Source organism: Prionailurus viverrinus, chromosome B2, assembly GCF_022837055.1.
Source record: "Prionailurus viverrinus isolate Anna chromosome B2, UM_Priviv_1.0, whole genome shotgun sequence".
NCBI classification, from domain to species: Eukaryota; Metazoa; Chordata; class Mammalia; order Carnivora; family Felidae; genus Prionailurus; species Prionailurus viverrinus.
The window spans coordinates 37,800,052-37,812,634 of record NC_062565.1 but is presented as its reverse complement, the minus strand read 5'-3'; the positions used below and the strand labels follow the sequence as shown (position 1 = coordinate 37,812,634).

Below are 12,583 nucleotides of genomic sequence, written 5' to 3'. Positions count from 1 at the left end.
TCCTCAATGCCCATCACCCACTGTCCCCTCCCTCCCACCCCCCGTCAACCCTCAGTTTATTCTCAGTTTTTAAGAGTCTCTTATGGTTTGCCTCCCTCCCTCTCTAACTTTTTTTTCCCCTTCCCCTCCCCCATGGTCTTCTGTTAAGTTTCCAGGATCCACATAAGAGTGAAAACATACAGTATCTTTCTCTGTATGACTTATTTCACTTAGCATAATACTCTCCAGTTCTATCCACGTTGCTACAAAAGGCCATATTTCATTCTTTATCATTGCCAAGTAATATTCCATTATATATATAAACCACAACTTCTTTATCCATTCATCAGTTGATGGACTGGTGCTGCCACTCTGGAAAACGGTGTGGAGGTTCCTCAAAAAATTAAAAATAGATCTACCCTATGACCCAGCAATAGAACTGCTAGGAATTTACCCAAAGGATACAGGAGTGCTGATGCATAGGAGCACTTGTACCCCAATGTTTATAAAAAAGGTCTAAAAGTGTCCCTATAAATTATTAAAAGATCAAGTCCTGCCTCCCCCTTCATTAATAATAGACAGAAATACTGAAGAGAATAGGGCCCAACAAAGGTTATGAGTGACAGACAAAGATCATTGAACCCAAAGGTGAAATGCATATTTGCAATGATGAGCCAAGGCCCCAGCATGGCAGTCTGTTCTTCCAACACCATCCAGTGCATCAAAGGAAGGGGTCTTCTTGAAGCCATGTCCACCCTTGTCTTCCTTGCTCTATCTATCTATCTAATTTTTGCTTGCAACATGGTTCTGAGGCAAAGTCTTCCTGCAGCCTGTAGGAAACTCACCAGTGGTTTTCCTTTGTGTCTTTGACAGGTCGCTTGAAAGAAGAAATCACCCAGCGCCATATGCAGCAAGTAGCTCTAGGTGGGTACAGCGTGAAGTCTGTGGGAAGAAGGTGAAGGTAATACAAGCTGTAGGGTCTTGGAAACCTAGACCCAGCTCAAAGATAATCCATCTGGAACCCTCAAGAAGGTTAAGCAAGGCAAGGTTTGCAGTTAGTGCAGCTTCCTTTGGATGCCCCTCCTCTCTAGGACCAGTTACCCCATCCTGTGTGGCTGCTCTCAGCTGTCAGGACCTGGCACCCCACCTTCTCAGCTGCTGCCTCATCCCCCTAACCCTTCCACCCCACACCCTAACCTAAGTTCACTCTGTGTCCCAGCTCCTCAGGGCTCTACTCTGAGCTTTCCAGAGTTACTACTAACTAATCCTAACAGCAACAATTGGTGGTGAAAACAGCTACTGTTTTCTTTTTTTTTTTTTTTTTTAATTTTAATTTTTTTTTAATTTTTTTTTTTAAGTTTATTTATTTTTGAGACAGAGAGAGACAGAGCATGAACGGGGGAGGAGCAGAAAGAGAGGGAGACACAGAATCGGAAGCAGGCTCCAGGCTCCGGGCCATCGGCCCAGAGCCCGACGCGGGGCTCAAACTCACGGACCGTGAGATCGTGACCTGAGCCAAAGTCGGACGCTTAACCGACTGAGCCACCCAGGCGCCCCGACAGCTACTGTTTTCTGAACCACCCCTGTGCACTGCCATTTGTGCATGGTCTCCTTTCTCCTTCACGATAGTCCTAAGAAGTCAGTGCATTTTCTAGATGAAGGAGTTCCAGTGACTTGCCCAAGGTCACATGGCTAGGAAGTGTTGAAAAGGATTTGAACCCAAGTCTCCAAGTCCACACCTGGGACTCTCAGCCCCCATGCTCTTCACTGCCAGCAGTGATGGGCCCACTTAATACAGTAATAATGTAAACACTGACGAACACAGTGATAGTGTAAGAGAACCTTGGCACCTTTTAAGCAGTAGTCATCTTCGGCAAATGCCCCCTTTGATATGTGACCCAAGGAAGTCACTTGGGAGGAAAGTTCAGCTCCCAGAAAGGCTGGGGGAGCAGGTATCCCGGGCAGGGCCATGTTGTTTCCTCTCCAGTGGGCCTGGGACCAAACACTTACAGAGCTCTGATTAAATAAGCAAATCATGTATTCCAAACAAAGGGTTCCCCTTCACATAGCCTGGCCCTTAGAATTTCCTACAGTTCGAGAAATCCATGACCTCTAAAGGGCAGATGGAAGAGCGCCCCAGTGTCATAAAGATGACCCATTGGACCCCAGGAATTTGGACTGTTAGGAAGTGGGTTGTTTAGTTTCAGTAATAATAATGATCTCATCAAATAGCCAATGGTTACATCAGAAACACAGAATAAGGAAGTCTGAGGCACACTGACTAGAGCTTGAACTTCCCACTGTTGGCCTCGCTGCTGGGAGGTCTGGGCCTCCCTTTGCCAGAGATGCAGGCAGGGAGTCAGAGCTGAGCACCTCCTCCAGCAAGCATCCAGGGCTCCCTGGCTGGGCTAGGGAAGGGCACAGGGACCTCTATTGGGAAGTGGTGCCAAGGTGACCTTCAGGCCTCACGGGTAGGTCACCAGATGGGGAGTCATCCCTGAGGAGTGTTGCTGGGCCGCACATCTCAGAGCTGCCATCTGGCCCTTTCTCCAGTCTTCACGATGCCGAGCAACTAAAAACAATGACTGGAAAATATCAGTCAAATAATTGGGGCTTTCAGGGCAGAGGTGCTCTATCCTCTCTGGGCCCCCACCCCTCCCAGCCCCAGACAGGCCTGGGCCTTTGGGAAATGACTGCACGTCTTTAACCACAGGCTTCTCCTTAATTCCTCTGCTCATCTCTCTGGGAGCCTTCTTCTGAATTACAGCAGGTGTCAGGTTCAACAGGGCCCAGCTTTGCCTGAAGTAATCAGCAGACTTCAAAGAGAAAGCACTTTGGATGGAAGTCTAATTAAGAGCATTTGAAATACCTATTTATTTTAAAAGCATACTATCCCAATTAGAGAAGAAGTGTTAACATCTCCCAGCTGCCATTTTGAGGTTAAATGCCATGTTTTCAGTCCAAACTTCTCAGGAGCTTGTCTGACAGAGCTTCAGAACCACCCGCGCTCACGTGTCCCCAGTGACCACGTGCCAGAATTCTTCTCATGGAGAGAAACCTCTCATTGCAACAGATTGTTTATAAAGCCGTTTCCTGCTTAACCCTCACCCTTCAGGCTAGTGTCGGGGCCAAGGGCGAGGACCCACAGCTCCGCTCTGGTGAGAATCAAAACAGCTCAGTGTCCTTGGTTTCCTGGTGTTCTTGAGTTGAGGCTTCCATTGGAGAAACGGGGCAGTGACTACATCTGCTCTTGCCCTCCCCCTCTCTGTTCTCCTTCCTTTGTCTACTTCTCTCTACTTTCCCTCTCCCTCCATTTTAAGTATTCCCTTTGGTATTGTTTCTTTCTTGTGCCTCCATATTCCTAGATTTCTGTGAAAGCATAGGTCAGGTTGGTTGGTTGTTCTGGGGTGGGGAGGTGAGAGGGGGTCAAGAGCTAGGCTGAGCAGGAGAGGTTTTCTCACGTATTTTGCGTAAGAATAGGTCTGTGTATGTAAGAGAAGGTGTATGTCCAAGAAAATTCGTATAAAGGCAGTCTCATATCTCAGAGGAGGAAGGATTTAATGGTGACGTGAAAGGTGCCATGTGGAAGACTGTAGATTGGTGGAGGGAAGCCAGATTCAGTGGTGTGCTGGAACCAGCTCCATACCCATCAGATGAGTGACCATTACCATTTTGGAAATTTGGGGATCCCTGGTAAAACACAGCTGTTGTTAAAAATTAAATGATAGAGGGCACCTGGGTGGCTCAGTCGGTTGAGCGTCCAACTTTGGCTGAGGTCATGACCTCACAGTTCGTGAGTCAAGCCCCACATTGGGCTCTCTGTTGTCAGCACAGAGCCTGCTTCAGATCCTTTGTCCCCCTCTCTCTCTGCTCCTCCCCAGCTCATTCTTTCTCTTTCTCTCTCAAAATAAATAATTAAAAAGATTAAATTATAGAAACAATTAAATTAGTTATATTAAATAAATAAGTTATATTATATTAAATTAAATTAAATAAGTTATAAATAAGTTATATTAAATAAGTTATATTAAATAAGTTATATTAAAAAGTTATATTAAATTAAATAAGTTATATTAAATAAGTTATATTAAAAAACAAAGTCAACAAATACTCAAAACTGATCACTTCCTAACTACAGATCTTCCTTGACCTACAGTGGAGTTACATCCTGATAACCCCGTCATCAGTTGAAAATATCGTCAAGTCAAAAATGCATTTAATACACCTAACCTATCAAACACCTAGCTTAGCTTAGCCTACTTTATTTATTTATTTATTTTTTAACGTTTATTTATTTTTGAGACAGAGAGAGACAGAGCATGAATGGGGGAGGTTCAGAGAGAGGGAGACACAGAATCTGAAACAGGCTCCAGGCTCTAAGCTGTCAGCACAGAGCCTGACGCGGGGCTCGAACTCACGGACCGTGAGATCATGACCTGAGCCGAAGCTGGCCGCTCAACCGACTGAGCCACCCAGGCGCCCCAGCTTAGCCCACTTTAAACATGCTCAGAACACTTACATTAGCCTACAGTTGGGCAAAATCATCTAACCCAAAGCCCATTTTATAATGAAGTGTTGAGTATCCCATGTAATTGATTGAAGTCTGTGCTGAAAGGGAAAAACAGAACGGTTGTGCAGGTGCAGAATCGTTGTCCGTGTTCACGTGGCCGGGCAGGAGCTGAGGCACCCGAAGTATGGTTCCTCCTGAATGGGTGTCACTCGTGCACCATCCTAAAGCCAACAAATCCTACGTTGAACCATCATAGGTCGGGGACCATCTGTCATTTACTACATTTTACTATTATCTCTGCCCTTGAGGTTATTTAGCACTACCGTGTCTATATCATGGAACTGTTGTCTTAGGGTGTGCTACTGTGCATCTCTTCCCAGTTTCACATGCAGTGACATCACACTGGCCACTTGAAATCAGCCTACTGGGACTGTTTATGCCATGGAAATTGACAAACGTTATTGTAAATTGGGGCGCTTTTCCCCCAGAGAGCTAGTTGTTCAACGTTTACCGCCACAGCAGGGGCATACAGATGAGCGCCCATTGAGAGGCCAGTTCTGTGCACGTCTGTGTGCTCTTAGGAGGACTTCTTCTCCTCTTCCTCATTGAATATCTAGATCCCGGTTCTCTCTTCGTTTACTGCCTACCTGATGAACCCTGGTCCTTTTGAAAGTGAGTGGACAGGGAAAACAGGGAAGACAGACGTGGGGCAAGGGAGGCATTGGCCGAGGGGGCCTCTTGATGTAACAACAGCCAGAGCTTGGGTCCTTTAAGAGAAACGGCAGTGACCAGTTCTATGAATATGATCAACAAATAAATGTTCCTCCCGACTTAAAGGAGGGCCTACTGCTCACACCACTTCAGGAAACAAGAAAACAATGCTGTTTTTTAAAAGTTTTTTGGGGGGGCACCTGGGTGGCTCAGTGGGTTAAGCGTCTGACTTCAGCTCAGGTCACCATCTCACAGTTTGTGAGTTTGAGCCCCACATAGGGCTGTGTGCTGACATCTCAGAGCCTAGAGCCCGCTTCAGAGTCTATGTCTCCCTTTCTGTCTTCCCTTCTCCTGCTCATGCTCTGTCTCTCTCTCTCTCTGTCTCTAAAAATAAATAAACATTAAAAAATTTTAAAATAAATAAAATAATAAATAAATAATAAAAGCTTTTTTTTTAACATTTATTTATTTTGAGAGAGAGACAGAGAGAAAGCATGAGTGTGCAGAGAGAGAGGGACAGAGAAATCCCAAGCAGGTTCTGCACTGTGCACAGAGAGGCCAATGTGGGGCTCGAACCCACAAACTGTGAGATTATGACCTGAGCCCAATTCAAGAATCAGACGATTAACTGACTGAGCCACCCAGTGCTATTTTTAATTGGGCATTATTTGGAAATGATATTAATTGAACTAGATTCAGCTAGTTGAGAGTGCTTTGCAGAATTTAGTTATGTGCAGTTTTCCCTCTTTATTGTACTTGCCACCCTGAATGGTATACTGTTGTTGGTAATGCAGATGAGGCTGGTCGGCAAACATTTCTTTAGAACTTAGCCTGTGCCCGGCATGGGTCTAAGCTCTCTGCATGTAGTCTCTTCTTTAATGCTCCTAAAATCCCCATGAGGGAGATACTGCTATTACCCTCACCTTACAGTTAAATCCCAAAGGGGATAAGTGAACCTGCCTTACTTTGCTCAGCTAAGGGACACAAATGCACATGCGTGTCCAGAGCATATACTGTAACCCCCATGCTGCACTGTCCTCTGCCCTGTTCAGGGCATCGTGGAGTTCACAGAGGGACCAAGATCTAATGCCTGCCTTCAAAGGGTTTCTACTCCAGCCAGTGTAAAGGGGAAATACATGAAAAGGTAACTCTTTATCTAATTTAAGATTTAGATACATATATTATCCTATTCTCTGTACCCCAAACCAATTCAACCTTGGCCTCCTCCATGAAGCCTTGCCTGGCCCCTTCTCCCCAAGCCTTGTTTGTCCCCCAGCCTCACACACCTTGTCTTAGAATGTGTATTTCCATAGCTATATTCTCCACGCTGAAATGTGAGCTCCTGGAAAGCTGGGTGCAGTCAAATGAATCTTTGTACCCCTAGCAGCCAGCATGGGCAATAAATAGGCCAAATCAATACCTCCCCAGATGACTTCCAGACTCACACATCTTGCAAAAGTATAATGAGACATCTGAGCATAAAATAAAATCAGTCCATTTAAAAGAAGTAGAAGGAGTAAGTGCTTTTGGACCCCACGGCTGAGCCTATTACTATACAGAGGCCATAAATTTGACCCTGTCTTATCTAGCCACTGAGCAAAATGAGAAGCACCCAGAGCCACATAGGTTTCATTTTCCAACAACGGGAAGCGGACTAATTTATCTGCAGAAATAGAATTTCTTCTGGAACTAAACACAAACCAGAATTTATTGTGCAGACCCTTATTAAAGGACACTGAGTGACACGGTGAACGACATTCTTCAACTGCAGTTTTACAAAAGATACCGAAATGTTGTTCAAGCAGATGATTCTTATATCGACCCTCTGTTAGAGCAGGAGGCCTGACATTAAAGCATAACTCATTGAAAACGTTTATGTGAGCGGCCGAGGTAATCTGCTCCAGGTACTCTGCTGTCTGATGATTGGACAGAGCAGGAATAAAACCAGGCGAAGCCAGCCCCAGCAACATGGGCTGTGGCTTCTCTCTGAAGTGTCTCTCTTGAGCAATATGGGGTCAGTGCCAGGCTCTCGTTCTGCTCGCCATCGAAACTCTACCAAATGCCTGTGATTAAAATTTGAAAGACATGTGGCACTACCAGTAGGTGGCATGCGTCAGATGAGAGGGACAGGCCATGAGAGCTTTGGGGACTCAGCAGAGGAAGTGGCCCCTGGCAGTTGTCACCAAGGCCACGGGCCTGGGCTGAACCATGAGGAATGGGCAGGATTCAGAACCTCAGAGAACTCAAGAGAAGAGTGTGGAGGTAGTTGTTCTGTGGAGGGTGTGTGGGGGGGAGGGGGTGTATGTGGAGGTTTGTGTATATTGTGTGTGTGCTATGAGTATGTGGTATGTGTGGGGGGGTGTATGTGGGGGCTGATGTGTGGTGTGTGTGTGTGTGTGTGTGTGTGTGTGTGTGTGTATGGGGTATATATATGTGGTGTGTGTTGTAGGAGGTGGTGTGTGTGGGTATGTGTGTGTGTGGTATATATGGGCGGTGGGGATGTGGGGGTATGTGTGGGGGGGTGTGGGATGTGGGGTGTGTGTGTGTGTATGTGGTGTGTGTGTAGGAGGTGGTGTATGTAGGGTTTGAGTGTGGGATGTATGTGAAATGGGGGGGGGGAGCGATGTGGTGTGTGTGTGTGTGTGTGTGTGTGTGTGTGTGGTATGTGTTTGTTTTGTGTGTGGAGGGTGGAGGGAGAGGACTTTGTCGGGGAGTGATTTGAAGTAGTCAAGGGAAAGTCTAAAATGGTGAGTTGGGCCAGTTCACTGAGAGCCTTGAATCTGAGCATTTATCTTATAGGCAGTTGAGCCACTGAACATTTTTGAACAAGGAAGTTTTGGTCAAAGAGGCCTTTAAGGAAAAGGAAGCCCCAGGCAGACATTCATTCCAATTCCTCAGCATTTCTAACTGACCTAGGAGTAAATAATCTGTACCGCCCCAGCCCCATTCCTCTTGCCCACCTTGCCCTGCACTGGACTGGCCCTCTGGGGACGCACGCTTCCAGCCCAAGTTCAGGAAGGGCCTGAACGGCTGTCTCTGAGGAAATCTGCTGCAGACATTGCCCACTTAGATACAGCGCTGCCCTGGGGAGCTGCACGCTGATCACAAGCTATGCAGACTGGCCTGGCCCCTTGTGGGTAGGTGGTCAGTCAATTATCTTACCTGTGGTAGATGGAGGTGGGGACATCGCTGCCCTTGAGGAGCTCACAGATACGCCCAACACAAGCTATCCGTGTTGGCTGACACCACACCTTTCTCTCCATTTATCCCTTGACCTACCGGAACATTCCATTGCCTCTATTTGTAGGCACGTTTTTCATATACTGTCACAAATGATAGAAATAATAATCATTAATAAATAACAATGCATGAATATGACATTGGCAGGTTCCAAGTGGCATCTGAGATTCCCCCCCCCCCACCAGATACTAGCCTCTTGAATAGTAGTCCTCCCCTTCTCTCCCTGGCCCCATCCCTCTCCCCACCCTAGCAGCAGAGATCCTTTGAACAAAAGCCCCTGAGAACAGTCTATTGTGGCTGCAGTGTCACATGGGCCCTTGATTGCCACTGGGTGGTATGCACTACCTGACCCTGAGAGTGGGGCGGGGACAGCTCTCAGTGCCCAGCAGGGGCCTTGAGGAGGGTTGGGAGAGGCACTGAGGCCACAGGCTGCCTAGTCTACTTCCTTGTTCTAGCTTAGAGTCCGCTGCCGAGTTCTCTTCTCCCAAGCAGAATTCCTGCAGTGGCCTGCTGCTTTCCAAACAGAGGCCTCTGCCATTGTCACTTTCTCCCCTTTGGTGTAAAACTGTTTTTTGAAGACTGAATCTTGAAATGCTTTGTGGAATTCTGCTGCTGGGGATGACAAGCCTGAGAGAAAGCAAAAGGCCGGAGCATCATCTCTTTATTGATCAGACTTCACTGAGCACCTAGTCTGACCCAGACGGTATGTGCAACCAGGAAGTGCAGGCTGTGGAGAGGAGCCACTGACTGAGACAGAACTGGAGGGGACCTTCCTGCATTATCTATCTCAGCAGCTTTCACAGTGGGTGCTCTGGGGCCTGGGTGTTCTTAGGGAGTGCCAGCGGCAAGGCCCCAGGATTTTTGCCCACCCTGATTCAACCGAGGCAACTTCTGTTTCTCTTTTTGTCATTAAGCCTTTGTTTGAAGAAAATGATCTGCAGTTTTGTAACACATCTTCTTTCAGACCTTATGACCCTGTTTAAGACATTTGCAGAGGCAGATTCCCAGCTTCCCTCCCCAGAGCTACCTCCGTTTCCTCTGGACTCCCACAGGACTCTGCTTATACCTCTAGGAGAGGACTTATCACACTGTGTGATCATTATTCAATCTTTCATCCACTTCCCCTCCTGGACAGAGGATCTTGATTTCTCCAGCACCGAGCATGGTGGTTGGTGCATAGTGAGTCCTCCATAGACGTTTGCTCTGTGCCTGAGTTCCAACATCTATAAAATGAGGCAGTTGGAAACAAGTGACATCCTGTGCCCAGCACATCCTGAAGCGGAGCCGGCATTCACTGGTTGCCTGTTGAATGAACAAATGAATCTAACACACCTCAGCCCTCAGGTGCCACGATTTTACCTCTTTGTGAATACAGACTTCCTTAAGACGTGCCGGAAACATTAGCGTTGGTGAGGGGATGCATGAGGGCTTGGATTGGAGGTGATTTCATCTTCTCAGAAAGGAATGATCAAAATGTGACCCCTGGAGGAAGGCAGAATGTAAAGGAAGCAGCTGCCCCCAAAGCTGAGATGGCATCTCAGTTGGTTCCAGAAGAACTCAGGTGGCTCTGTAAGACCAGTGGTAAAGTCTCACCACCTGAGTCGATTCCATCCACAGTTGCTTGTGAATATAGGGCCAGCTTCTATGACATGAAGCCAAACGTGGCCAGATTCCCAAACTCAAGATGGAGGCTGGGAGTGAGGAGTCCCCACACCATTTCCCTGCCAAGTTCCCAATTGCCAAGGCTCTACTCCCTCTGGGTAGTTCCAGACTGCCTTGCTAGCGATTCTGGAGAACAGAAGGAGGCTCTGGGCATCAGCCTTGAACTGCAGTTGTGGTTTAGTAAAAAGAACACTCACCTTGGAATCAGGAGGGCCCTGCTTGAATCATGCCTCTACCATTTGCTAGTCACGTGACCTTGGTCCATTTACCTTCCTGAATTTCCATTTCCTTGTCCATGAGAGAAGAACATCTACTCCCCAGGGTGTGAGTACCTAAGTGAGGCATGTAAGTGATGGAGCCAAGGACAGCATAGATGCTCAGCAGATCATCATGGCCCCTGAGTCTGAGTGCCAGGAACCACACAACCAGACGCCTAGGCAGCGGACACAGCCCCCTGCCACAGAACCTACACAGCTCCGGGCCAACAGCACCAGTTGGCCTAACTGGTGGAGGTCACCACGTTTCCGCATTCACCACATCTCTCTACCCGCTTGTGCTCACAGGCAGCATTAATCACTCAACCTTGCAAAGATACAGTCTCTGTCTCTCCCACTGAGCAGTGATGAAGGATGATCCAGTTGCCAGGGCCATTTTATTCATCATGCAAATGTGCAGGAACCATGTATGCTACTTTGAATGCATTAGGCATTTGACCAATGTCTTAGTCAGCTGTGGCTGCTATAACAAAAGTACCATAGACTGGCTGAGTGATAAACAACAGAAATTAATTTTTTCACAGTTCCAGAGGCTGGACACTGGAGATTAGGGTGACAGCATGATGGCTCTGGTGAGGACCAGATGGTTCTGGATCTTCCTCTGGATCACAGACTTCCAGCTTCTCATTGTGTCCTCACACAGGAGAAAAGGAGTAAGCTAGCTCTCTGACCTCTTCTTATAAGGGCACTAATCCCCTTCATGAGGATTCCACCCTGTGACCTAATTACCTTCCAAAGGCCTCACCTCCAAATACCATCACACTGGGGATTTGATTTCAACATATGAATTTGGGGGGGACACAAACCAACATAGACAATAATATACAAACATAGAATATATAACACACATATACAACATATATATATATGTATATATATAAAACATAATAAACATAATATACACATATATGTATACATATATATACATATATACATATATACATATATACATATATACATAATATACATATATATATATAACATAATAAACATATAAAATATATGAACATATGAACAGTCAAATAAATAGAAGACAAAATTCTAGCCTTTTGATGTCATCTGCTAGGCTAAAATGTATTGTGGCTGGCCCCTTGCAAGTGATAAAAATCACCACTTGTGCTTGGTGAGTCCAGCCCAGGGAAGGTCTTAGTGTTCCCCAGGAACAATTCTGTTACATAATGGAGCTAGATAAGACTCATTGCCCCAAAAGCTCATTTCCCCAAAGAAGTTGATGATGATTTTGAGAAAGACCTACCAACAGGAAACCAGCATTGTTCTTATCATAGCAAACAGCCAAACAAATAAACAAAAACAAAAACAGAAGATAACCCAAAGGTTCCCTAGTAGGCAGGTAGAGAAATGAGCTATAGGTGTGATATATTAATATTGTATGATATATCCATATGACATATTCATATAATTCATATTCATATAATGGAACACCATAGAGAATTAAAAATGAATAAACTAGAACTCCTTGTAGCAATGTGAATAAATCCCAAAAACACAATGATTGCAAGAAAGACAATTGCAGAAGGATATATGTGGAATGATACCATTCATGTAAATTCCAAAATGGTCATCATTGTGTATCAGGGGAGAGGAATGGGAGCCTTGTGTTATGATGAAAGATAACATAAGTAGAGAAGCACCTGGGTAGCTCAGTCGGTTAAGCATCCAACTCTTGATCTTAGCTCAAGTTATGATCTCACGGTTCATGAGTTGGAGCCCTGAGTCAGGCTCTGCTCTGACAGCTCAGAGCCTGCTTGGGATTTCTCTCTCTCTCCCTCTGTCTCTTCACCTCCCTCTCTCACTCCCTCTCTGTTTCTCTGTCTCTCTCTCTCTCTAAATAGCCAAATAAACTTTAAAAAGATGGCGTAAGAACAGAAAAATTCATAAAACATATGTACAGATACATAGTCCAACAAATACTTACAAACAGAACATCTTTGCAACCTCCTCTTAGGTCAAGAAATAGCTAAGTAATGAAGTAATTTTAAGGGACGTTAGAAATGCAGGGTGAGAGTGTGCAGCAGGAAGGGAAGGTGTGCAGCAGCAAGAGGACAGTGTTATCTTTGGGGTGGGGGGGTGGTAGTGGATTGGAGAGGGCCCTAAGGAGGCACTCACCACTCCCCTGACATCTCAATGTTCTCATTCAAACACACACACACACACACCGGAACAACTGTGGCACACTATCTAGATT

General features: G+C 46.0%; 1 protein-coding gene across 5 annotated transcripts in view; it reads left to right on the top strand.

Moving 5' to 3' along the window:
- The window catches only part of KIF6 (kinesin family member 6), a 386,512-nt gene that overhangs the window by 340,658 nt on the left and 33,271 nt on the right, over positions 1-12,583 (top strand). For all 5 annotated transcript variants that reach the window (XM_047860796.1, XM_047860795.1, XM_047860799.1 and 2 more), the window contains one exon: positions 853-903. In XM_047860796.1, the coding sequence (XP_047716752.1) occupies positions 853-903 (51 nt within the window). The remainder of the gene's footprint in view (positions 1-852; positions 904-12,583) is intronic.